Genomic DNA, 27,185 nt, shown 5'->3' on the forward strand with positions numbered 1-27,185 from the left:
TGTCTTCAGAGTTGCCAGCATCATGAATAGTGCTACAAATCAGAAGTTACATAGGTGTTAAATTACAAAAGCAACTTGGAATACCTACATCTGTAATGCTATATTGTACTCTATGGTGGGAGGAAGTAGAGGAAGGGATGCCGGTTTATCAGGAAGCTTGCACGATGTCACTTCTTTATCAGTAACACCACCATCAGTGACCATTTTCTTTAACTATATAGCAGGCTAAAGAAGGATGGAAAGGAATACAATGAAGGAAGGAAAACAAGGAAATCTAAAGACAGAGAGCAGCTCTTATGACAACCTATCATTAGCTTTTAATAGTATATAAGCTATGAATGTGCAGATAGAGTTTTTCCATATCTAGATCGTGTAGGTCAGAAGGTGGAGAAATTACAAGTATTATTCTTTTTTTACACCAGCTTTCCTGTGCAACTTAGGAATTCAAACAGAATGAAAATTGTACTTTACTGGCATTAAAATCTCTTACTACAGAATATGTTGTTTGATTGATCCTTCAGTTCTCCGTCTGGAATTGCTATATTTCTCTTGGGAGCCATCAAAGTTATGAATGTCTGCTCCAGTTTGCTCCAGTCATGTCATTGTTATCATTCCGATCAGTTTGAAATAATATGGTCTGACATTTACATGGAATTTTAAACAAGAAAAATCACAACATTTAAATAGTCATAGAAAAAATTGCTGTTCTGTTGGGATACCTTCAGAACAACTTTTGATGTTTTGTGAAACCTCATTAAGTTGTCATTTTTAGTCATTCACTGCATTTTGTGCAATACAGTTTCCTGAATTATATCTGTACTCATGATGGCCTTTTGGTTGGAAAACCATCTTAGGACAATGGTGGACTATGGAGTTGGGGCATTCCCAGAAAGAAAGTCCATTTTAGGGACAAAAGACATTTCTATGTGAGATTTTACAGAGGAGTTTGGGGTATTTTCTCTGAGACCAGGATATACTGTGCTTCTGAATCATAGGGTGTGTCTAGACTACTGAGTTTTGTCGACAAAAGTGGACTTTTGTCGACAAAACTATACCAGCGTCTACACTACCGCTGAGTTCTGTCAACATAACGTCGACAGAACTCAGCAGTTTTGTCGACGCTGGTATACCTCATTTTACGAGGCATAACACCTTCTGTCGACAGAGTTCTGTCGACAGAAGGTGTTATTGCCTGTAACACTGCGTCCAGACTACGGAGTTCTGTCGACAAAGCAGCTTGCTTTGTCGACAGAACTGAATGTGTCTAGACGCTCTATGTTGACAGAAGTTTTGTCGACAGATACTGTCGACAAAACTTCTGTCGACAAAAGCCTGTAGTCTAGACGTACCCTAAGGGTAGATGAATCTAAGGGTAGAAAAAGTCATTTTAAATGGCAAAAAATAATTGTTCACTTGCGGGAACCTAACAAAAATGAGTATTTCCCTGACTGTGCTGTCTATGCAAATATTTCAGAGAACTCTTGGGAAAACTGATCATGAAAGAGAAACCTGCTACATCAACGTCTAGCAGCTAGGCATTTGGTTTATTATGGGGCAGGGGGGAGGTGGATTTCCATGTTTACTATCTATTACTATAATATTTGGCTACACTGATTACCACTGGCACAGGCAAAAAGGATGACACGATCAATCCTTCTGCTATTTTTGATGCAGCAGTTTATTACCTTAGCCAACAATGCTGGTTAAAACTGAAAAATTCTGTACTGAATTTCAAAATAAGTTCAGAATTGTCAGAAGAATAATTTTACCTCACAGAGGTGCTGATTAAACATTAAGCAGGCAGAGAGTGCAAGAAAATGATGGGATTTCTTTGGTACTATAACATCCTTTGCAATATCTTTTTGTTTTCACAGGCACCACTGGGGAAGAAAAAGAAAAGAAAAAATCTCCAGTTTCAAGATTTTTTAAATCATCTTTGGACATGATAAAACATCTAGCTTGAAAATGTCAGTAATGACAGTGGAGAAGAGCAGATGGAGAAGTATGGTTCGGAGCTGTTATTTCATGCACAACAAAACAAAGAAATCATATTCATATGAAGAAACAGATTTGATCCAACGGAATTCAGCCTTTCAAAATTATTTTAATGTCTTTCAAGCACAAATGTTAAACAAATCTGTCCAGCTGTTCTAATACATACATGCTTATATACACACGTGCACAATATGTGTATACATGTATATTTTCCAAACACACTCTCTCTTCCTCCCATTTAGCCTTCTATTTGCAGTCAACCATCACCACTTCAGTACTGATCATATGTACAGAAGCCTGAGAACCCTGAGCAATACATGTGCAGTAAGTAATTGCATCAACAGACTTGGAGCAAATTCAGTGATGGTGCAAATAGTTATATAAGTTGAATGGCAAATGAACATGCAGCAATTTTACAGCCAGCAGGTGTACAAAATGAATGCAACTTACAACTGGAGACCACAGTTTGCACGGGTGTAGTGTGCTCAGTTCCCAATTGAAACCTGCTTACTGCAGGGCTGAATTTGAAATATCTCTTGTAATGTTGGGAAAAGCGTGTTCTCTTTCAATAAAGGGGTAGACTGCATTATTTAAAACCCTCTGTTATTTGATTTCCCTGCCATTCACACTGTTTGATTAGTGAAAGCGCTACTTATACCAAGGGGAGAGGTTCTCCTTTCAACATAGGTATTTTGCCTCCCCATGAAGCGGTAGCTATATCAACGAAAGAAGCCTTCTTATTGGCACAGCATACCAAGAGTTAGGTTGGTGTAACTCAGTCACTCAAGGGTCTAGATTTTCCAGAACCTGGAGTGATGAAGTCATATCAAAATAAATGTGTAGTGTAGACCAGGGCATAGTGAGTAAATTCTAATGCTTCTTAGCTAAATAAGGATCTAGGAGAATGTAGTACTTTGCCATTTACACTCAAATTTACATAATCACTGATGGACCTGGGGCTGGTTTCTATGGAAAGTGTATTCTCTTAACTGTAGGGGGTATCTGGTTTAAACCTCTCCCCCATCCTCTGACTAAAATGATTGCTGCTACTAGTGAATACCAGATTGCTTAAGCTAACTATTAAAACTGTATTCCGCTTACAATCTGTTTCTTAGAATGCATTAAAAAAAGGACAAAGATGCAAGGTATAGAGGCAAATCTGAACACAATGGGACAAGCAATGGGTTGAAGTTGGCATCATGTATTAGCTTACTGTGCTTTCTCCATATTACAAAAATTTAAGAAACATATTGAATTATACATTGAATAATGTAAAAATGTGCAAGAAAGGAATGACTGTACTAGTTACAGTTATTAAAAATGCATTATTTTCTTATTAACAATTCAAAAGTGTTGCCAAGGATAATTTTGGCTAGAAATAAAACTGCTGGAATGAATAAAATATCCAGCAATTAGCTAACGGCAAATCAGAGATGCTCCAGATTTCACTGCAGTGCACTCATTACTTGTTTCGCTTTCACTAAGAAAATTAACTTTTACTTCTGGGCTATAATTAATCCCTTTGAGTATTTTCTAAATAAAGCTGAAAACATAAAATTAGAATGAAGCATCCATTCTTAAATTTTATTTTCTTTCCAATGGTTTGTATTATTAACAAAAATGGAAAGATTTAAGTTTACACTAAATGTTATTAAAATATATGCAAATGTAGGGCCCAATTTGTAACTGTTCTACAGGCTGAGCTTTCGCTATCATCAATGGGAGTACCACACAAAGAGCATTTACAAGATCAGAGCTGCAGTTTGCATGTTATTCATTGAATCAACTGTATTTATATGGATATTAAATTATAATTTCATATATCCGGAAGCAACATCTACAACGACAACTAATTATTTAGGGCCAGACTCTGATATCCTTACTCACAATGAAAGGATACCAAATTCAGCCCTTAATTCAAGTCTCAGATAACTTTGGATTTAGCAATAAACTACTAGGTGATTTTTCAATTCAGGGCTTGAATTGAAAAATCTGAAAAAAAATTGTTTCATGTTGATCAGAAACAGAAAATTTTCAGAAGCTTCAGGGGGTAGCCGAGTTAGTCTGTTACAGAAAAAACATCAAATGGTCTGGTAGCACTTTATAGACTAACAAAGCATGTAGATGGTATCATGAGCTTTCGTCGGCATAGCCCACTTCTTCAGATGACTGGAGTTATGAATTTGGGATATGTACACCCAAAATAAACAGGAGAGGGGAAGGGGAGAGGGGAGGGAAGAAAAAGGGGGTGGGTGGGAGACAGAGCATCAGTAAGTAAGTATCTGAGGATTGGATAGTTAAACTGAAGCAGATAGAAATCAAAGTCAATAGAATAGTGATAGAAATGTAGCCGTGTTAGTCTGGGGTAGTTGAAGCAAAATGCAGGACAATGTAGCACTTTAAAGACTAACAAGATGGTTTATTAGATGATGAGCTTTCGTGGGCCAGACCCACTTCCTTTTGATCTGAGGAAGTGGGTCTGGCCCACGAAAGCTCATCATCTAATAAACCATCTTGTTAGTCTTTAAAGTGCTACATTGTCCTGCATTTTAAAGTCAATAGAGAGACTCCCATGTTTTTTCTTGCTGAATTATATGGGCGGGTGGGGAGGAAATTTAGATGAAACAAAATGTTTCATTTGACCCAAAACAATTCTTTTCTCTTTCATTCATTTTGTGTTTGAGTGTTTTTTAAAACTTAAAAAAAAATCTATCTACATTTCAAAATGATAAGTCCTTCGAAATGGAAAGACACAACAGTTTGTTTTAATAATGTTGAATTGACACGCTGAAATTCTTTTTTCAGCTTTTTGCCTTCTCCCTTTTTTCATTTGAAAGTATTCATTGAATTCAAGCTGAATTTGCATTTTGGTCAACCCAAAACTGCACTTTTCTGCAAAAAAGCTGTTTGACCGAACATTTTTGTCCAGTTCTACTTGGAATCAATTGAAATGCTGCTACTAGGCCTGTGTGGAGGGTGGTACAGAGTTCCACATGCCAAGGAAGAACCCTGGGCAGCATGTTGAGAGGGTAGGCAAAGCTCCATTCACTCTAACCTCCACATTGATTTATTTTTCATGGCAGGATCAGGACAGAATGGAGAAATTGCTTTCTTCCTGTGCCACGAAGTAACTCCTCTGCACACAAAGAGTCAACCTGGCTTTTAGTGCTGTAACAAGTACTCAGAGTTTGTCACAACTCTAATTCTGTAAAATCCTTGGGCCACAAGGATTAGGATTATTCTAAGAGGGGTGGGTGAGATTTTGTGGCCTGCACTGTGCAGGGGGTCAGACTAGATGATCATAATGGTCCCTTCTGACCTTAAAGTCTATGAGTCTATGAGTCACATCATCAGCTAGTAAAAATTGTCAAAACTTGACTTCCGCTGAACTATGATAATTTACATAGAGTCTGAGAGTCTGACCCCGGCTGTGTCTACATTAGCACCCTTTTCCGGAAAAGGGATGCTAATGAGACACTTCGGAATTGCAAATGCTGCGGGGATTTAAATTTTCCCTGCGGCATTTGCATGAACATGGCTGCCGCTTTTTTCCGGCTCGGGGCTTTGCCGGGAAAAAGCGCCAGTCTAGACAGGGATCTTTCGGAAAATAAAGCCTTTTCCGGAAGATCCCTTATTCCTGATTTTAAGAGGAATAAGAGATCTTCCGGAAAAGGCTTTATTTTCCGTAAGATCCCTGTCTAGACTGGCGCTTTTTTCCGGCAAAGCCCCGAGCCGGAAAAAAGCGGCAGCCATGTTCATGCAAATGCTGCAGGGAAAATTTAAATCCCCGTGGCATTTGCAATTCCGAAGTGTCTCATTAGCATCCCTTTTCTGGAAAAGGGTGCCAATGTAGACACAGCCCCCATGTTTTCGGTGGGAACAGACTTATGTTAACAGTGAGTGGTTTTGAATATCCCATCCCCCACAATTCTAAAATGTACATGTTATAAGAAAAAGGGATGGAGAATAAGATGGAGAATATCTTCTTGCCGCTATATAAATCCATGGTACGCCCACATCTTGAATACTACGGACAGATGTGGTCACCTCATCTCAAAAAAGATATAATGGTATTGGAAAAAGTTCAGAAAAGGACAACAAAATGATTAGGGGATTGGAACGAGTGACATATGAAGAGTGATTAAAAAATGCTCTTTCAAAACAGGCGCTATGTAGTGCAAACTGTGCTTTTTCGAAAGAGAGCTTCCAGACTGCCTTTTTCAAAAGTACTGGTTGTAGTCTAGACACTCTTTTTTGAAAGAGGCTTTCTTGAAAGTATCTTTTGAAAAAGCCTCTTTCAAAAGAGGCCTGCAGTCTAGACGTAGCCTTAGAAAAGAAGAGAGTAACGGGGGATACGATAGCGGTCTATAAAATCCTGAGTGGTATGGAGAAAGTAAATAAAGAAAAGTTATTTACTTGTTCCCATAGCATAAGAACTAGGGGTCACCAAATGAAATTAATAGGTAGCAGGTTTAAAACAAACAATAGAAAGTTTTTCTTCATGCAGTGCACAATCAACCTGCCATCCTTGCCAGAGGATGTTGTGAAGACCTCTCTGTTTTTTTTAACAGGGTTCAAAAAAGAACTAGATAAATTCATGGAGGTTAGGTCCATCAGTGGCTATTAGGCAGGATGGGAAGGGTGGATATTCCTAGCCTTTGTTTGTCAGAGGCTGGAAATGAGTAACAGGACAGGGATCACTTGATTATTACCTGTTCTGTTCACTCCCTCTGGGGCATCTGGCATTGGCCACTGTTGGCAGACAGCATACTGGGCTAGATCGACCTTTGTTCTGACCTATTACGGCCGTTCTTATGTTCTTATTATTTTTGAGCACTAGCAAGTAATCTGCATTCTGTATCTTCCTATATAATATCAATAAACTAACCATTCTTTTGATATAGATTTACATTATTTAAAAAGATTGCAATATAAAAATTATTCTAATCATATCAATAGGAGAGGAAGTAAGATGACCCAATAGAATCCCAGTGCAGTGCTCTATCTGCTAGGCAACCCTGCCTCCATATTAGAATGTAGAAAGTTATTCAAACATAGTCAAGAAACTAAAACATTTGTGGTCGTATTATCTAGTGACTGATGGCAGGGCTCCCTCTCTGGAGCAATTATATTTAACACAAAAGAAAATTAAAAAGTCATGAAGAAATGAGGCTTGGAAACCTACTCATTGTTACGACACTTGTCAGCACAGGATGAGATACACAGTTGTCATTTACAACTAGATTGCAGATTTACCACTACCAAATGTGGAGTGAAAACACTGCTGATGAAAGGAAGCCAACAGGAGGACAGATAGATGAAGACTGAAAATGTAAAAGATGGAAAGCATTCAACGCATGAATGATCAAGGATAACTAACACGGGAAATAGAAAAAATAACTAAACTTGTTGTGCATTTACAGATTTAGGATTCATTGCTGGTTTTTTACTTTCCTTATTACCATGTAGAGGGTTTTTCGGCACCATACTTCCAATATTTTGGTACAAGTATTATTCATGAGCTGGCAATTATTACTAGCTAATTTGACAAGAGAAGTTAAATAAAAGACAAGTTGTTCACAGCATGCACAATATCTTAATTTCCATATGTTTAAACACCTTGGATGACTTGTCCCATTGTGTTTCAGTAACTCAGGGTACGTCTACACTAGCCCCCAGATCGATCTAGGGAGGCTAATGAGGGCGACCGGAATTGAAAATCAATCCCGGGATTTAAATATCCCATGCTTGATTTGCATGTTCCTGGCCAATCACCATTTTAGAAATTGACTTGCCCGAAATAACTGCCCGCATCTACACGCAGCAGTGAAATGGGATAAAGCCCTAAATCGAATTAAGTGGTAAACCTCATTTCACAAGGAATACCACCTAATTCAATTTAGGGCATTATTCCGGAATCCCGTTTCACTGCCGCGTGTAGATGCGGGCAGTTACTTTGGGCTAGTCAATTTCTAAAATGGCGACCGGCCGGGAACATGCAAATCAAGCGCAGGATATTTAAATCCCTGGTTTGAATTGCAATTCCAGTCACTCTCATTAACCTCCCTAGATCGATCTAGGGGGCTAGTGTAGACTCACCCTCACTGCTGCTACACATTTTCTGTTGGGAGTGTATAATATTTGCTGCCTAGATTTTAAAAGAATTTGAAAATCCACATGTGCTACCTCTAACTGGAATGGCTAGCTGTACTGTAGTGCACTGCTCAGTCCATGCAGGGCCTGATCCTGCACATGCCTCCTATGATGTTCTGAATGCCCTCTAGTTCAACTGAATTAAAAAAGAATGGAGAGTGCTCAGGATCTTGCAGGAGAGCCGGATCTGTGACTTATTTTACACCCAGTAATAAAGTATTCTGAGGTAAAAAGGTTCACATTTTCCTACACCATGCTGATTACTGTAACTTAGATGTTAAGGGGAAAATTCAGTGGCTTAATACGTTTGTCTCGTGAGCACAATTTCTAGAAATATTTATTTTACTTTCTCACAGGGAATCTAGGGAGGTTTGCCCTCTGTAATTTATAAAGATAACTTTACTCTCTCTCTCATTCAGCAGTGCTTGAGAGAAATCAACAGATGAAGGAGTATTCTACAGGATTTAAAATGTATTCAATAAAACATCTATTTTGATTTTATCTAATGCTATGTGATGCTTTACATCAGATTGAGACTCATTTTATCAGATAAGATTATAAAACCAGATCTCTCTTTAACAATAGCAGGTGGGTGGACCATATCTACTCTTACCTGTACTCTGAGTGTGTGGCAGGGACAGTTAGCTGGGTATGGTACAATGGAGCTGGACAGCAAAACTGGTGCAGAGTATTTATAGACCTACGACACAAGGAAAAACACAAAGTCAAAACACCAAGTGTCTAGAAAGGGGCTTTTAAGGGAAAGGTAGGTACTAATAGGGATGCTTGAAACTTTCCATAAGTTTGAATGAAATTTGAAGTACAACTATCAACTCGGATTCCCAGAAAATAAAGGGAAATACTCCCAAACTTATGTAAACATCAAGAATGATTATAATGAATTATTGCAACGAGTAAAATTTTGTTGCAAAGAACAAAACAAGAAAAAGCTGCTAATTTATGACTTTATGTCTTCGCCTTGTCATGTGACACGACAGAAGCAAAGATAATGGAGGTTAAGGGTTAAAATTCCTGCAGAAATACAAAATTTCAAATGTCTGAATTACTCTGCACCAGTCAAGCTGTTTTCTTGCTATTTGTATGAGAGCAATACTTACAAACGTGAGGAGGAGAATGAGATGTATATGTAAATAAAGAAACATAATATCTTTAAACGCTCACGGCCCAGCTGCTAGAAATAAATTGCACCAAACTGCTTTAAGTCTGATAACTTAACTTACTGCATGTGAGTTGACATTTGAGTTCAAAGAAAAAGTCCCTGAAATCAGACATATAAACTAATTATGGACACATGTTCAAATTAAGTCCTTGTTTCATAATAAAAACAAACATTTTGCATTTCATAACTTTTTATTAATTATTATTGCCACTATTACTACTATGGATGAGTACAGTGAAAGATACAAGGCAATACAAATGCCACAGCCGAAAAAATATGAACAAATTACAAGTGATGCACAGCAGTGCTCCTCAATAGTTAGCATTTGTCTAGGGAAGCATTAAACAAGGTTTAGTGCAGTTAAGTATAGCGTGACAAAACAAACAAACCAAATTTCCTGAAAACAGCATTCTGTGGAAACTGGATAGAAATAATGAAAAAGTCAAACCAGTATTTTATATCTCCTGCAGCATCTATGTGAAGAAAATGTGCCTGCTAAAGAGATTTTCTTCTTCCAATTTATTTAAAAAATGAAAACAAAGACTACTTATGATTTGTTTAATACAAGTAATTTCTGGCCTTCGTTTCTTTTGTTCACAGCATTCTCCTGAGTGTCACAAAATGATTGCCTTTAAAAAAAAAAAAAAAAAAAAAAAAAGCTTCCTGTGTTTAAAGAGAGTCCTATGAGGTCATCCTCTTATAAGATCAAAAGGAGTAGTTAAGCAGAAAAATGCCACACAGTCTTTCTTCAGAAAGAAAGGAATCAGGCACTAATCCTTTAAAGATGAAGGTCAAAGCGTTCTGAACCCTGCTGCCAACAGTTGTGTCAGCAACTGCAAGGCCAAGGTGAGTGAGTTTTTCATGATTAAGGATGGCAATTGATGGTCCCTCCTAAAAGAACTTGACCCTTGGGAAAGAAATAAAAACATCCATCAAATAAGCACCATGAACGTATCTGAAGAATAATCAAGTGCTGTGGGAGGATGTCTTTCAATCATGATACAGGTGTTCATTGGCAGGTATTCCACAAACAACTTACATTGAAAAAGAGGGTGGAGAGCTTCAAAGTGGTGATGGGGGCAGGGAGTAACATTCCTAGGGGAAATAGTTATTAAAAGGGATACATAAAAAAGAAGGAATAACATACCACAAAATACTATTTTTATAAGTAAATTACAGGTTTATTAGTGGAAGTCTTGCACATATCATTTGCAAGTCCAATCTTTATAGTTGGACTGTTGGGCAGCAACACAGATGGCCATATGCATGGTGGAGTGCAAAATTAAAAGATCGGAGGGTGGACTGCTACACCTTGAAGCCCTAAATGACACAGCAGTTAAGTGGCTGAACAATCTACATATTGATTTGTGATGCATATGAGAGAGAGAGGGTGCCGTGTACACTGCGTCGTTACTTCGAGATAACTAGCATTATTTTGAAATAACAATGTGAGCGTCTACACAGCCATTCCATTATTTCAAAATAATTTCAAAATAATGGACGGCCTATTCCAAAATGTCATTCTACGAGGAATAATGCCTATTCCGAAATAGCTATTTTGAAATAAAGCTTGTGTAGACACTCCACTGCTGCTATTTCAAAATAGCCCCTTACCAGGGCAATTCTAAATTATCCCTCCCCAGTGCTTGCTGGGGCTCTACATCGAGATAGCACGTCTACATTAAGGAAGCCTGCCTCGGACTAACTTTGAGGCTTCCGTGCAGCGTAGACGTGCTATTTCGAAATAAGCTATTTCAGAATAACTACTCCGGAATAGCTTATTTTGAAATAAGAGTGCAGTGTAGATGTACCCAGAGAGAAGAGAGAATTGAAAGGTAAAAGGTAATGCCCAATATAGGTATGAGCCTGATCCCATATTGATGAGAGCACTGCTACAAGGCTATCAAATGCCTCTGATCTAGAAGCAAAGGCATGGCCAAAAAGGGACACAAAAGCAGGGCATGTGTGCCAAGTGTCCCCGTCACATGAAGTTTGTGCTCATTAGAACAATGTCATCTCTGACATATGCATTCTCCACCCTGCCAATAGCTTACTCTTGGGAATAAGGGAGCAGGAATATGGACTTTGTTCTGCTTAGTGCAGATTTTGCACACTGCTCACCCATAAACAGCTTTTGCTGACACTCTGGTAGAAAAGAAAAACAAACCCTAACTCCCTCACCTCCTAAAAAAAGAACTTGTCTCTGCTTTGGCTTTCCCCTGCTCCATGCTGCATGGACAAGGTTTGTTCCTTATTCTCACTGTGCTTCAGTTTCCCCATCTGCACATGGGATTAATATTAATCATCTATTTCAAGGGGTTTTGGAGGCAGAATAACATTTGTTAAGTGCTTTGAGAGTCTCATATGAAAGGTTCATTGAAAAGGCAAAATACAGTTATTCTCTACAACATATAGGTGCTGTCTGTTCATCAGGTAATAACCACATAAAATATGAGTTAAGAGGTACTTAACAGCTGAATTGGACGTAGGATACTATGGTAGTTCCCATCAGCGGCACTGAGATGAAACAGTAACAAATTGAAGAGTTTAAATTCAGACATCCTGGATCTTAATTACAGATGAAATCAAGTTGCCGTGTTCAGGTTCACATTTAGATGTTCACTTTCCAAAGCCTCAGGCAGTTTAGATCCATGTTTTTGTTTCAAATTCATTTACACCCACAGAGGCTATCATGAAGTTCTGAGTCACACCCAAAGTTCTGGCCTGTTGGATCCAACATTTGGTTTAAACCCATCTCTAGTTCTGAAGGACTGAGGCCATTCCAATTCATTCTGAGATCAGATACCATGAGCATAAGTCTGAGCCCCTGACCTCAGTGTCATCCAAAGGAACTCCATTTTCTTTGGTACAAGTGAGATCAGAATCAGATCCTGTACGCCTTTGACCAGTTGCTGTAGCATTTATTTTTCCCTCCGTATATTTCCATTTATGGCAGTCTGAGTAACAGTCACCTGAATACTTAAAAGTAAGTCAGAAAAAATGTAAACTTTACAGTAATTCAATCCTTTCCATAGACTTTTGAAATAAATTTATGTTTGAAGAAATAAATCTGCGAAACAGTTTCTAAAAAGTAAGGCCTAAAATGACATCAAGGAAGAACACTGACCCAGGATAATTCCTGAAGATTGGCAGATGCTTATCCTGCCAATTTCATTTTCTAAAATGTTTCTGTAACATTCCAAAAGATGGGTGCTATGCAATTCTTTTTCATTCTAATCAATTTCTTTCATGTCTCCACACATTTCCAAGGTTCCTTTGAACAGAAAGCTTTGCTTGTCACCTACAATATTTATATTCTTTTACAGATCCCTCCTTCAAACAGACTTCCCAAGTAGCAAAAATATTTCCTCTCAGAATAGTATCAATTATAAAAGAGATGAGCCTATGTCATAATGCATGGATACAATTAGAGACTTAGCCAGAGCTTGCAGAAGGTTTAAATCTGGGGGCTTGGTTCAAACCCATCTCTATAAATTCCCAGTATGTTGACTGTAAAGGAATTCTCATGTAGGATACCTTCATATTTCACTGTGACATTAACCAGAGATGCCTACTCTCACCATTGCTTTTTATATTGGTACTAGAATCTTCACTTCAAACTACGGACAACTGAAACAGATTCACAGAACATCATAACTTTAACAAGAGGCAGATGATACGATGCCCTCTCTTCAGATCCCAAAGTGTTTGGTGTGAAAGCTCCTTTGTTTAGTAGTCTCTGAAATGTTGGGATACAACAAATTGCTTATGTTTCGATGAGCTATGTCTCTTTACTTTCATAGTAAACCTCCTCTGCAAAATACTGAACCTCTTCTTACCTCTTGTAACAGGTACTTTTTGCCAAAGAGCTCTACTAGCATGTTTGGTTCCCTGCAAGAAGATGCTAACTGATTCTTGCCGACAGACTGCAGCAAGTCTGGCCTGTTTACTCCACCAGAGATACGAGGCAAGTGAGAGTGGCTTTTTGGTTAGCATTAATTAAAGTGTGAAAAAGAACATGTTCTCTGTAAGAAAACTCTAGGAATGGCTCGGACTTGAGAAAAAGTTTAGGATACATTTTCCAGAGATTGTTTAGTGGTTAATTCAAATATCAAGACAGACAAATTCCAGAAGGGATATAAACATAAAAAGCACATGTTCAGAGCAGGGTGAGAAATCCAGCTGCTTCTTTACCTTTTCTTGCACTTAGAAAGCATGTTTTATTTGTAATTATTATGACTACTGCTGTAAGTGCTATAAGAAAACCAATACAATTATATCATTATCATTATGATAGCATGCAATTTTTTCCCCAGCAAAATTATCAACCATCACATATGGGTAAAAGAGACCATTGGCTTAATGTCTCATTCCATGAAAAGCCTAGTAAACCATGGGGCCTGGTCTATGCTACATCAGAAGGTTGATGTAAGATATGCAACGTCAGCTACATAAATTACATAGCTGAGTCATTGTATCTTACGTCATGTTTCTGCACCATCCACACCGTGAGAGACCAACGGGATCAAAAACTCCCGGTGGTTTCCCTTACTCCTTGTAAGGAGCAGGAATAAAGCACTGACAGGGACACTCTTTCAGTTCGAGCTAGTGGGTCTATACTATGCCTACTAAATCGAACCCTAGAGGATGACCGCGGCAGCATTGATTTTCCGCGTGGTGTAGACATGCTCTGGGAGTGACTCAGGTACTTGGTACTGTACTACAGCATTAACACTTAGCATAAAGTCCAAAGCTGGCTGGGAAAGTTATTCTTTCAAAGATACTCGTTCTGGAAGAGTGCCCCACTTTTCCGAATTTGAGTCCATCAGCTGCTTTTGGACATCTTTTACATGTCAATATTTCTGTAGGCAATATATTAATGGACTGCTCTATACTCAGAAAATCCCTGCAACTCAATGCAAAGGCCTGCAAAAGGCCAGCACAATTTAACTCCGAATTTTGTGCTGGCCTTCTGCACAGAGGCAAATTTCACCCAGTGTGCTGTTCAAGGTTACTAGGACAAACTGTAATTGTTTTGGCTGCAAGGAGTCAGATCTCCCCTTCACTGTGTGATCTCTTTTTCCAGAATATATTTTGCAGTTTGACTCAGCTTTGGATGTTGTATCTACCCCCAAAAACCTTTTTATTAACTTAGCTTTTTGTTGCTCTGTTTTCTGTCCAGCAATAATTTTCTCAGTCATATCTCAATAGCGTTTTAGTCTTCTAATTTCTTTAGTTTAACAAGCAGCTTTTCAGTACACAGCTGTCCAGACCTATACTTGTGGGAAGAGAATGAGACATCTGGTGGCAAGTAAGTGTCAATGCAAGTAACTCCATGCCTTCCTTTCTGTTTACCTTGAGCAATGAATCAGAAACCGTCCCCTGTGATCTCACTTTAATGATGCAGGGCTACGATACACAAATATTATAATTTGATATTTTGACTTCAAAGAAAAAAAAGCAGCACGGCCATACGTTGTGGCTCAATTCTTTGGTATAAAAGAGCATGGTGGCCCTATAACCTAAAGCAGAATTAAAAGCATTTGAGGATAACAAAAAAAAAGTGAAGAGAGAAAAATAATTCCACCGAATTCCATGAATATGGGCTAAATCGTGTGGTATTTACTGTGTCCTTTGCAGTCAACCCCCCGATTGAATTCAGTGGTAATTTTGCCTACGAAAGGGCTAAGGGCTACATGATTTTTGCCCTATTGTCAAACACCCATATTGTGTGAGAGTGTTACAGTATATAAAACAAATACAGGCTTGGGGTTTTTTAACATCAGTTCCCCCCTTCCTCCTCTTTTTCCCTCCCCAAATGTTAGTAGCTAGAAATCATTGCCTTTTTAAAAGGACCGGTAAGTAGGCTTTTAGTGCTCCTACACTCTAACCAAAATGGTCCTAAAATAAATCCTTTGCTTTCCTGGGAGACTAAGACCATTGCCTTTATTAAAACATTTAAATTTCTACCAGCACAGTAAGCATGAAGTTTGAATTCTATTTCACAGCACCCTAGGATGTATAGCACTTGAATTATACATTATGATTATAAAAAGCAGCTCTGCTCTTCTAAACAATATTTATTTCAAGTAAACACATAAAAATACCTTGTAATATATATATATAGAGAGAGAGATGTTGCCTTTAAATATCAACCCACAGCACAGTTTGTAAGAAATTAATTAGACCAAATTTAATTAAGAATAGCAATGTGTAGCTACCTACAACTTTGGAGCATTTAATTCCCTTCACAAGTTTGATTAAGAAGATCTATTCTTAAAGGTCGCTCTATAGTAATCAATTTACAGAACAAATTACATTATTTTCTATTGATTTTTTCATACAAAACTGTATCCCAGAATTAAATGATGTGGTTTCAAAGCTAAAATTATATATAGGACCCTAGCAAGAGAGAAATAAATGTAGCATAGGAAAAGGAGAATAAATGCTGTTAGAGGAGAAAATGACGGAGCAAGAATTAATATGTTCTACATCTTAGTATGTTCATTAATATACTACCAGAATTTCCTAAAATACTAGGGATTTTATTGCATGCAAATATTGTATACATTCCATTTGTATTTTTACATTGTTTCAGTCTATACTAACAACATAGAAACCAAACATGCCAGCAACAAGGCTGATAAATTCTAGTCTACTATTCAAAAAGGAAGAAAACACAATAATGTGGAGAGACTGTTGCAAGCACAGCAAAGCTTACTTCCTAATACCACTGTGGAAAGACATATGTTCCATTATCTACAGTAATCTAGTAGATTTTACTAAATCATACATTTCAGATAGATTTTTATCTGAAAAGACCGAGCAGAAGGAATGGGTCCACCTACATTTGATATTTACAAATGTAGTATTCTGAAAGGGGAAACCAGACTTTATGAATGGCTGTGTTACCTATCTTGGAAATGGAACATGTTTATTTAGAGTGTTATTTGAAACCATAATATCTACTGCATGTCAATTAACATTTTTTATATCCCCTAGTTTGAATTTACCAGTGATGGATATTTGCTATATTACCACAAGAAATAGCTTATCCATTAAAAAGACAAGTGTACAGATCATGAATACATAACACCACAGAAAAATATTTCAGAAATACCTAGGTTTACGATATTTCTTCATGCGGCTAATTTCTCTTAACCAAGTTAAAACTGCAGTTGCAGAAGAAGTGACAGGTCAGGCCTTCCTTCCTACAGTAAATGCTGTCATATGCATGGGAGAAATATTAGAAAAACAAGCAGTAATGGAAGGAGACAAATGGACGTTTGGTTCTAAAAACAAGACAGCAATGCCATTGTTCAAGACAAATGCTCTTCACTTATCCTGAACGACCTCCAATATTTTTATGGAGGAAAAAAATGAACTCCAACTCAGTTGCAATAGTAATCACGATGAGATTAGTAACAAAGCAGTCATCAAAAACTTACAAAATCTGCATTCTTAATATATACCAATATAAAGTTACTTATATAGTGGGGCAATTGACTATTATAATAACTGACAAAGTAAAGAATAAATTACCACAGAAATCTGCATTACATACGGAGGGACAAATTATCTACACACACACTGACTTTCTAGTTGAGACAAGTTATGCACTAAAACAAACACGATCCCATTACAGACAGTACTGAAAACCAGAAACCCCAAACCATACACAAATGGAATCTGGTGCGCAGAGTATTTCTTCCTTTTTAACTTGTTATACGCACCAACATTTAGAAGCAAATCTATATTAATAGCTAAAACCAGTTATGTGAATTCATTTTTCTTATCTGAACCTCCTTGTGTGTAACAAACACATCATATCCAAGCTCAGCTTAATTTTAGAATATTCAGATGGATTCTCTCACCGACCATATGTGCCACTCACACGCAGAGAAGGAAAATTTAAGGTCAGATTCTTTATTAAATGTTGAGTAGCACCTTATTCATGAATAGCTTATTTTACTGATCATGAATAAAGATACTAGAATGTGGATGGTTTGAAGTGGATGTTATTGAAATTGCTGAGACCGAGGCGAGGAATAGCTGTCCTGGAATTCACATTAGGGTGCTTTGATCAAATTAAATGTAGTCCTGAGAGGAGAAGATCTTTAAATGGAAATGATGAATGCAAGTAGTGGGCACAGCCCTTGTGAATTGTTATGAGTTAGAAGTAAAAGACCAAATAAAACTGGGTAATTTTTTTGTTTTGATTTTGGGCTGAGGTGAGATAATATATTGGTACTACAATGTGTTTTACAGCAAGTGTCAAAGTCAAAGCCCATTCGATCCTTCAAAACACACATGAATAAAATAGCCTGATGCAGTTTCCATGCATACTTAGATTGTGTGATGTCACAAGCACTATGGAAACTTTAACATCCTTCACTCTTGGCTACAAGTATACAAGCACCCAGCTCTTCAACCACAGGTGACAACTCACACAACGATCTGCTGTACTGCATTAAACAAATGAAATATTAAATGTCTGCTGTGTTGCCTGCAATGCTCTTTCTAATATTACATAAATCATATGAACCGATTCCCAAGCATTTACTGCATCATTAGGGCATGCAAAAATAACATTATATATATATATATATATATATACACACACACACACACACACACACACACATACACACACATATATACATATAAATATATTACTCATGATATACAGAATGAGAGAATTTTGTATATCATCGAGGTCACATTATCTAAGATGATTTACCATTTCCTAGAACAAGTAGTGTATTTAAATGACAGTGTATGTTTTAATAGAACAAAGCATTAAAACAAGATGGAAGATATATTTCGATTCCTGTGACAGACAATTATGAAAATTCTGCGCTCCTTTTTTCTGTTCAATATATTTAATTTTTCCTTATGCTGCTATCTGTAGAATAGGTGTTTCATTAAAAAAATACTTTTTACTTTTATTTCTGTTGCTTTAAAAACATCCCTTGTCTGTACTATTCTAAAATGCACATCGGTAAATTGCCAAAGAGGTAGCACCCAAAAAAATGGTTCATGGCAAGAAATTGATCACTGCTCATATTTCTGCCTCAAATATGAGGTCAGGAATCCTTAATGCAGATGTCAGAGACCAGAGGACAGATGAAAAAGAAAACGGTACTCACAAATAACACCTTCTGCAAGCCATCCTTAAATGTGTTGTGGGTTTGTTTCCCCCCTCTTGTTTCAAGCAATTGGAGGTAGAATAGGTCACTCTTGTAACAAGTAAAAAAAAATTACATTCACTGCCTTTGCGTGCTCATTCAAGCTTGACCACGGAAGAATAACACAGCAAAGTGAGCCTGTGATGTAACTAGCATCAAACGCTGCATCAGATGAACCCACAGGCTGTAAGGGGTTATATTTTGCAAAGCCAAAAGGTTTTTCCCAAGGAAAAGGATTAGCCAATCTATAAACCACCAGTGCTGTTTTCACAATCTTTGCTTTCTGCTTTCAGTGAAAACCTCCATATTTTATTCGTCTACAACATTAAAAAAAAGCTTCCTTATGTGATATTCAGCTTGCTATTTCAGGAGCAAATGATGTAGTTTTAGATTACACCATCTCTCTATGAACACTGTAGTACGGTCCAAAGCAGAAAAAGGCCATTGGTCCTTTTGTCTCCATGGTAACAGCAGCATCTGTGGAGGCAAACCGTATTCCCTCTTCACTGAAAAGTCAATTTATAGTCACATACTATGATATCAACTGGTAAGACAGCAAAGCTAACCAACAACTAGGAGAGACATGCCCAGCAAAACAGTATTAGTTTTAGGCTCTTGCTTCAACAAAAGTCTATACTTCCAGATTGAGTATTTATTATCCCAAAATGAAGAATAAATGCATGTCCTTTGACCCAGCATGGTTTGTTAATATATGAACTCCACCATTCAGCTGACAGCATACGTTAATACAGGTACACTATGTAAATAGGCATCTTGTTTGCTCTTCAGGCAGACGTGTGCTGTTAAAATATTTTTATGGAAGATGACAAATAAAGTTCTTTTATATAGAAAATTACAGTTGAGCTATTAATTAAACATGGTCTTTTCCTCTCTGATGTTCTTCCCAGTGGCTTGCTTTCATTTGAATTAATAGTGGCCCAGAATGAGAAACACTGCTGCTTCTGAACTCTTTTTTTCAATTGCACCAGTGCAGATTGTGCACAAACTTGACGTTGTGTTTTCTCCGTAGAAACAGGATCTACACTGCCTACTCCCAAGGGCAATGACCTGAATTTAGAGACCTGATGAGTCAATCAACCTTCTTACAATTTGTTCAGTGTCTACCCTGGCTCCGAATGACAGCCCTCACCCCAGTTTCAGAGCTAGATGCTCAGTGCTCACATAATGACAATAGCCACGCTGTCTCCTTCTGTTGATGAATCACTATAATAGCCATCTGTTCATATTATTAAATTAAATATATATGAGGACAGTCTGATGAGGGCAGCTTATAAGCTGTCATCCAGTGATTGGTTCAAGGCTGCTCCACAGACTGGAAATATAACCCCCCTGGATAAAAGAGTGAGAAGGGCGTTTGCAAAATTCTCTTTATTACAACAATACCTGTTAGCCTCCTCAGGCAACAGAGATACTTGAGGCCAGGTAGCTGCTGCTAAATGTTACAATTTTTGGAAATGAAAAACTGTTGAAGTGGGAATCTCTCTCAACCCAGGATGTTCTAGATCAGTTTCTGATTAACACAGAGCAGAGCATTATGAGTTGTGGGATAGTCCACGTGGAAATACTATCAGCTAGGGTATGTCTACACTTGCTCCCTAGTCTGAACTAGGGATGCAAATGTAGCATACTGAAGTTGCTAATGAAGCACAGGATTTAAATATCCTGCGCTTGATTAGCATATTTGTGTCCAGTCGCCATTTAAAAAATCCACTAGCCCGAATTAACTCGCCACATGTAGACGCGGTATTCTGAAAGAAACCCCTTCCCTCAGAGTAACAGTTAATCGGAAGGAAGGGCTTTCTTTCGGAATATCGGGTCTACATGCGGTGAGTTAATTCGGACTAGTGGATTTTTAAAATGGCGACCGAATGCAAATATCAAGCGAATATGCTAATCAAGTTGCTAATCATTAGCAACTTTGGTATGCTTCATTTACATCCCTAATTCGGACTAGGGAGCAAGTGTAGACATACCCCTAGGTACTGTGTGTCAGTAAGTTGAGGTTAAGATCTTGTGCAGATACAGCGCATGCTTCATATTTTTACTTGGTATTAACATTAAGACAATAAACATTTTATTGCTACTTTAAAACTTTGTTTTTATGTTTGGATATTACAGTGATAGGTGCTTTACAAAACTGACTTTAGGAGACACGTGTGCAGAGATATGCCTTTGAAGTGATACTACCTCCCACATCAAACATAGGGTCAACCACAGACTCTGATCCTGCATTGCGATCCCTGCTTATAGATTGCCAGGATTCAGGAGTCGGAGCCTGCAAGCAGTCTGATTGACTTCAGTTCTGCAAGTCATACAAGTTGCATGATGTTCAGATGCTGTACTACTGACTAAAATAGAGAGAAAATGGTTGTACAAGTTTTGCATATTCCATTGAAGGTGGCATATAAGTACAGGCAGTCCCCGGGTTACGTACAAGATAGGGACTGTAGGTTTGTTCTTAAGTTGAATCTGTATGTAAGTCAGAACTGGCGTCAGCCGCTGCAGAAACCGATCAGTTTCAACCGCGGCTGAATCTGGACGCCAGTTCTGACTTACATACAGATTCAACTTAAGAAACCCAGGCGTCCCCAAGTCAGCTGCTACTGAAACTGATCAGCGGCTGATTCCAGGAAGCCTGGGGCAGAGCAACTCTGCCTCGGGCTTCCTGTAGTCAGTGCTGGTCAGTTTCAGCAGCGGCTGACTTGGGTACGCCTGGGGCAGAGCAGCTGGGGTGCTGCTGGGTTGCTCCAGTAGCGCGGCTCCTCGGCGCTCCTGGAGCAACCCAGCAGCACCCCAGCTGCTCTGCCTCAGGCGTCCTGATTCAGCTGCTGCTGAAACTGACCAGCAGCGGCTGAATCAGGACGCCTGGGGCAGAGCAGCTGGGGTGCTGCCGGGTTGGTCCGGGTTGGTCTTCTGTCCCCCTCCCGGCCCCGGAGCCCTTAAAGGGGAACGGTCTGGCTACGGTGCCCGTGCCAGGTGCAAGCCTGCCAGCACCCAGCCAGCAGACCCTGCACCTGGCACGGCACGAGCCAGCCACCTGCTGCCACCCAGCCCTCCACCTCTTCCCACGACCAGGCTGGCGGCTCCCGGGAGCCTGCCCGGGGCCGCAAGAGGCGGGCGCCCACCTGGTCTAGTGCGGAGATCGTGGACCTCATCCAGGTTTGGGGGGAAGCCTCCAACATCCACGACCTCCGCACTAGGCACAGGAAAGTGGCCGTCTATGGCAGGATAGCTGCTGGCCTGGTCACCCAGGAGCAGGTTTGCATGAAAATCAAGGTGGTCCAGTGAGACCCTCGACCCTGAGCCCTGAGCTTACAACATAAAAACATAAGAATGGTCATACTGGGTCAGACCAAAGGTCCATCTAGCCCAGTAGCCTGTCTGCCGACAGCGGCCCACTCTAGGTACCCTGGAGGGGATGGACTGAAGACAATGACCAAGCCATTTGTCTCGTGCCATCCATCTCCAGCCTTCCACAAACAGAGGCCAGGGACACCATTTCTACCCCCTGGCTAATACCACTCCATGGACCCAACCTCCATGAATTGATCTAACTTCTCTTTAAACTCTGTTATAGTTCTAGCCTTCACAGCTTCCTGCAGCAAGGAGTTCCACAGGTTGACTATTTGCTTTGTGAAGAAAAACTTTCTGTTATTAGTTTGAAGCCTGCTACCCATTCATTTCATTTGGTGCCCTCTAGTCCTTCTATTATGGGAACTAATGAAGAACTTTTCTTTATGCACCCTCTCCACACTACTCATGCTTTTAGAGACCTCTATCATATCCCCCCTCAGTCTCCTCTTTTCTAAGCTGAAAAGTCCCAGTCTCTTTAGCCTCTCTTCATATGGGACCTGTTCCAAACCCCTGATCATTTTAGTTGCCCTCCCCTCTCGAACCCTCTCTCTTCCGCTCTCCCACCTCCTTTTCCCAGTCTCCCCCAGTTTTGTTCAATAAAGAGAGTTTCTATTTTTGAACACACGTGTCCTTTATTTTGTACATCAGGAAGGGGGGCTAGGGAGGGGTAAGTGGAAGGAGGTGAGGGAGGAATGGGGCACGAGCCCCCGATGGGGAGGACTCGGGTGGCTCTGCGGGCTCCTCGGGGTGGAAGCTCTCCTGCAGCCCCCTGATTGACCCTCCCCCCGGATGGCAGCCTGTGGCAAGTGCAGCCGGTCTGATGGCCAAGTGCTGTGATGTGCAGAGTGTGGGCATTCAGGGCACTCCAAGCCAGGACTGCTTTGCAAGCGGGGAACCCCTGAGAACTGTCTGTCCGGGGTGGGGGTCAGGTCCCTTTAAGCACAGCCCTTGGCTAGCCTGAGACTGCAGCTCCACACTCTAAGTCCTAATCTGATGCCCTGCTGGCACTGCTTCCGGCCATCCTTAACCTCAGTTCAGGGTCCACTCAATGTGGACATGCTAGTTCGAATTAGCAAAATGCTAATTCGAACTAGTTTTTAGGTCTAGATGCACTAGTTTGAATTAGCTTAGTTTGAATTAACTAATTTGAATTAAGTTAGTTCGAATTAGTGCTGTAGTGTAGACATACCCCCGGGTACCTACATTTCTCCTAGTGAGAACATGCACAACTGCCTCAGTCTAGAGCACTGTTTCTCAACCTTTTTTTATAAAGTACCCCCTTTTAAAAATAAATTATAAGTACCCCCAGTGCCTACAGTTTTCAGACACACACGGTTTTTTTCTATCATTGCAACACATTTGTTTAAACAAACTTAATCGTAGCTGGGAGGGCGACGCAATTTTTGGGTGTAAAAAGTACAAAAACAATCAAGTGCTGTAAAACTTAAAACAAAAATTCCGTTTTCTCCCAATTTCAGGTGTGTTGATGTACCCCCCTGACTTCTTTTGAGTACCCCTAAGGGTACTTGTACCACTGGTTGAGAAACATTGGTTTAGAGGCCCAGCGGCTCTCTCACTCCTCAATCTCAGAGGGATCCTCTAGTTTTGTCCTACATATCTTGTCTGCAGAGCCTGATCCCTTGAGTTTCACACCTCTCAAATGAGCACACTACCTATCCAGTGGGCTACAAAGTCATTCTCACTCTCCTACATTTAATTATTTGTACACAGTGGGACAGATTCAAAATATAACAAAGCTGACAGAATTTGGAGAAGTTTCTTGGTAGTTTCCTCTTTGCATTTCAACTGTTTGATTTCATGCATAACACAGGCCATACTATTATTATTTATATGGCACCATTGACTAAAATGTCCTGAGAAAGATACAGGTTAAAGCCGACATAACACATGGAGCATAACACATGAGCCTCTACTGCAGGAGCTAAAAGATGCATGTTACTTAGCCATGGCCCATCACAGGCTCATCTATCCCTAGCTGATCTAACAGCCACTAGCAGGGGACAGAGAGCCTCTCCAATCAGGCATGGGTTAGACAGGCATAAAAGATGACAAAGACACTGTCCTAATAAGTGTACAATCTAAAAGTAACAATATGAGTGAAATCCTACTTCCACTGAAGCATATGGAAAAGCTCCCACTGATTTCAATGGGGACATTTCACACAATAGGTCTAGTTCTACAGTCTTCTTACAATGTAAATTATTGTTTGTGGTGCATCATTTATTATTTACAATGGCTTGGTGTGATGCTAAATGGTTGAATACGCCCATTTACATAATTAAAACTGCCATGGTTATTACAACTATCCTAAAAAGTATGTCACCTATGGTGCCAATAGAAAAGTTATGATTTGCTAAATATAATTATCCTGTTTATATGTATGTATGTATCATTTCTGTTTCTGACATGAATACTGGATATGTACTGCCATCATATCTACGGGTTGCATTCCTAGGTAATGCCCACCAGGCCAGACAGGTATGAAGGCCCTTCAAAAAACACTTAGACAATGAGCCATAAAGAAACTCATTTGCCCAAATACCTCTCTCTGTGGATGCCTCTGGAAGAATATGGGCAATAGCTATACCATGAAAGTCATCAAGGACATGTGATTTACTCATGTGACCCTTGAATCCAACTTAGGCCAGTAACTTTCCATATATAAAGATGAGTGAATTTCCAGGTGCATGGTAAAGGATACAAGAGGCCCCTGAGATATCTCCATATTGCCTCTTTCCTGGCCTGTGAACTGTGGATTTACCACAAATAGCAGCATTTTGAACTATAGACTGAGGGAACTTTTACAAGTCAGCAATCTATTCCATCACTGTTACAAACCTGTTATAAGGCCATTGCAATTATTTGTATGTATATGATCTTTTAATCATTATTAACTCTCTTCGGGTATGTCTACACTACCCCGCTAGTTCGAACTAGCGGGGTAATGTATGCATACCGAACTTGCTAATGAAGCCCGGGATTTGAATTTCCCGGGCTTCATTAGCATAAAGCCGGCTCCGCCATTTTTAAAAGCCGGCTAGTGCGAACCCTGTGCCGCGCGGCTACACGCGGCACGGGCTAGCTAGTTCGAACTACGTAGCCATTCCGATCTATCTGTACACCTCGTTCCACGAGGCGTACAGATAGTTCGGAATAACTACGTAGTTCGAACTAGCTAGCCCGTGCCGCGTGTAGCCGCGCGGCACGGGGTTCGCACTAGCCGGCTTTTAAAAATGGCGGAGCCGGCTTTATGCTAATGAAGCCCGGGAAATTCAAATCCCGGGCTTCATTAGCAAGTTCGGTATGCATACATTACCCCGCTAGTTCGAACTAGCGGGGTAGTGTAGACATACCCTTCTGGATTCCTTTTAATATTACATCTTAAGTTTTAGTTACGAAAGGGTTGGCATCGGTGTGATTATTGGGTAAGATCTAAGTAATACATTGACCTGCCTCTGTGGCTGATCTCTAAAAGGAAGCCTATTTTGGATTAAATTGGTTTTCATTAACCATTCATCAGAGTTCAGTGTCTGGGTGGTCAGACAAGGGCTAGAATGCCTCAAGAGACTACATCTTTCACTTTTTGTTAACGAGTGTGGTGATACAGAAGTTTACTTTTGTTACTTGTGTGGTATAATCTAATGGCAGAAAACCCATCAGTTTGGGGTAGGTCTTCCTTACTTCTCAGCAGTATGTGCTGAATTTAGCAACCCCAATGGTGATTCATTCAGGCACAGTAACACTTACTCTTCATGGGTATGTCTACACTACCACCCTAGTTCGAACTAGGGTGGTAATGTAGGCAACCGGAGTTGCAAATGAAGCCCGGGATTTGAATTTCCCGGGCTTCATTTGCATAAAGCCAGGCACCGCCATTTTAAAATGTCCGCTAGTGCAGACTCCGTGCCGCGTGTAGCCGCCTACAACTCCGGTTGCCTACATTACCACCCTAGTTCGAACTAGGGTGGTAGTGTAGACATACCCCATGTGATTAAGATGCTTATGTACATATCCATTCTCAGTGACTTCCATTAGCAAAAATTAATAGAAATTGCAAACAGTGGACTTGGTAAGAAAACACAAAATATATAACCTGAAATGAAGGGTACACTTCTGGGAAACCTACCAATAAATACATCCAAATACAGTATCTGTCAGCTAGAGATTGAAAGAGAATAACTGTCCCCATTGGCCACCAGATTCTGATTTCATTTATGCTGGTGTAAAAAAGGAGAAATTCTATTGACTTCAATAAAGTTACACAGATGCTATAGTGATAGGTGTCTGTACAAACCTCTAAGAAAGGTTTATGATAGTGACAGAGATCAGAATCTGCTCATTTGTTTCCATGATTTTAAAATTTTACCGTTTGAAAGCTAAAAACATAGTTACTACCTGTTATCATTTTCATTGCCGAAAAGATTAGTTTACAATTTCAAGTGCAAATTAATACTTGTGGACATGGAGCATGTTCTCCAAGCACTGTGCTCTGGAGATAAATATTTCCGCTACATCAGAGAAATAATTATGGACTACAAGCACAATTTGTTCAAGACAATGTCCTGCCTTCTTGTTCTGTCTAAACATATTTTGTAAATGTCAACATTCTTATAAATAATAAAATAAAGGGTGGAATACCCCAGCGGAGGAGTGGTTCATAACCACAGCATGTCAGTTTGATAAATTACTCTATTCCCCCTGATTCACAGAATGCCATTACTATATTATAAAACAAATAACTGACCATTTTACTCACATGAAGTGAGTACTGGGACCTATTACACATTTGAAAATTATTAACAGCATTATATTCTGACTGTTTACATTGGCAGGTGAAATCCCATAAATTATTATTTTCATTAAACAATTTTCCTGCACTATTTGTTTTGTTTTATTGCTACTGGAAATTCCTTCAGGTTTAATCCACCTGTTATAAACACATCAGAGGAGAAATAACAACAGTTAACAATTTCAGGTCCAGTGCTGTGAACTTAGAAAGGTAAGCAATTCATTTCCCTGTCCTAAGTATTTTAATTAATAGGTGAAACAAAAAACAGGACTGTGTAGCACTTTAAAGACAAACAAGATGGTTTATTAGGTGATGAGCTTTCGTGGGCTAGATTAAACGACGCATACCGGAGCGGTTGACAAAGGCTTCCCTTGTCAACCGCGCCGTGTCTAGACTGCCGCACTGTGCCGGATCAGCTGATTGTCGGCACAACGCGGCTGCCATTTTTATTTTAATGAAGTGGGGATTATTTAAATCCCCGCTT

At 39.5% G+C, this 27,185-nt stretch overlaps 1 protein-coding gene and 1 long non-coding RNA gene across 8 annotated transcripts in view; both read right to left on the minus strand.

Moving 5' to 3' along the window:
* Window positions 1–27,185, minus strand: part of IQSEC1 (IQ motif and Sec7 domain ArfGEF 1) — a 611,669-nt gene that overhangs the window by 265,820 nt on the left and 318,664 nt on the right. For 4 of the 7 annotated variants that reach the window (XM_075939721.1, XM_075939719.1, XM_075939720.1 and 1 more), the window contains exon 3: window positions 8,762–8,848. The exons of the other annotated variants lie outside the window; for them this stretch is intronic. In XM_075939721.1, coding sequence (XP_075795836.1) covers window positions 8,762–8,848 — 87 coding nt within the window. The remainder of the gene's footprint in view (window positions 1–8,761; window positions 8,849–27,185) is intronic. 7 annotated transcript variants of the gene reach the window in all.
* Window positions 9,501–18,471, minus strand: LOC142831003 (uncharacterized). Its single transcript, XR_012906587.1, has 2 exons — window positions 10,368–18,471; window positions 9,501–10,235 (listed from the first exon to the last, which is right to left on the minus strand). It is a non-coding gene; the product is annotated as an uncharacterized LOC142831003 (long non-coding RNA).

Source organism: Pelodiscus sinensis, chromosome 11 (genome assembly GCF_049634645.1).
Source record: "Pelodiscus sinensis isolate JC-2024 chromosome 11, ASM4963464v1, whole genome shotgun sequence".
In the NCBI taxonomy this organism is placed as follows: Eukaryota; Metazoa; Chordata; order Testudines; family Trionychidae; genus Pelodiscus; species Pelodiscus sinensis.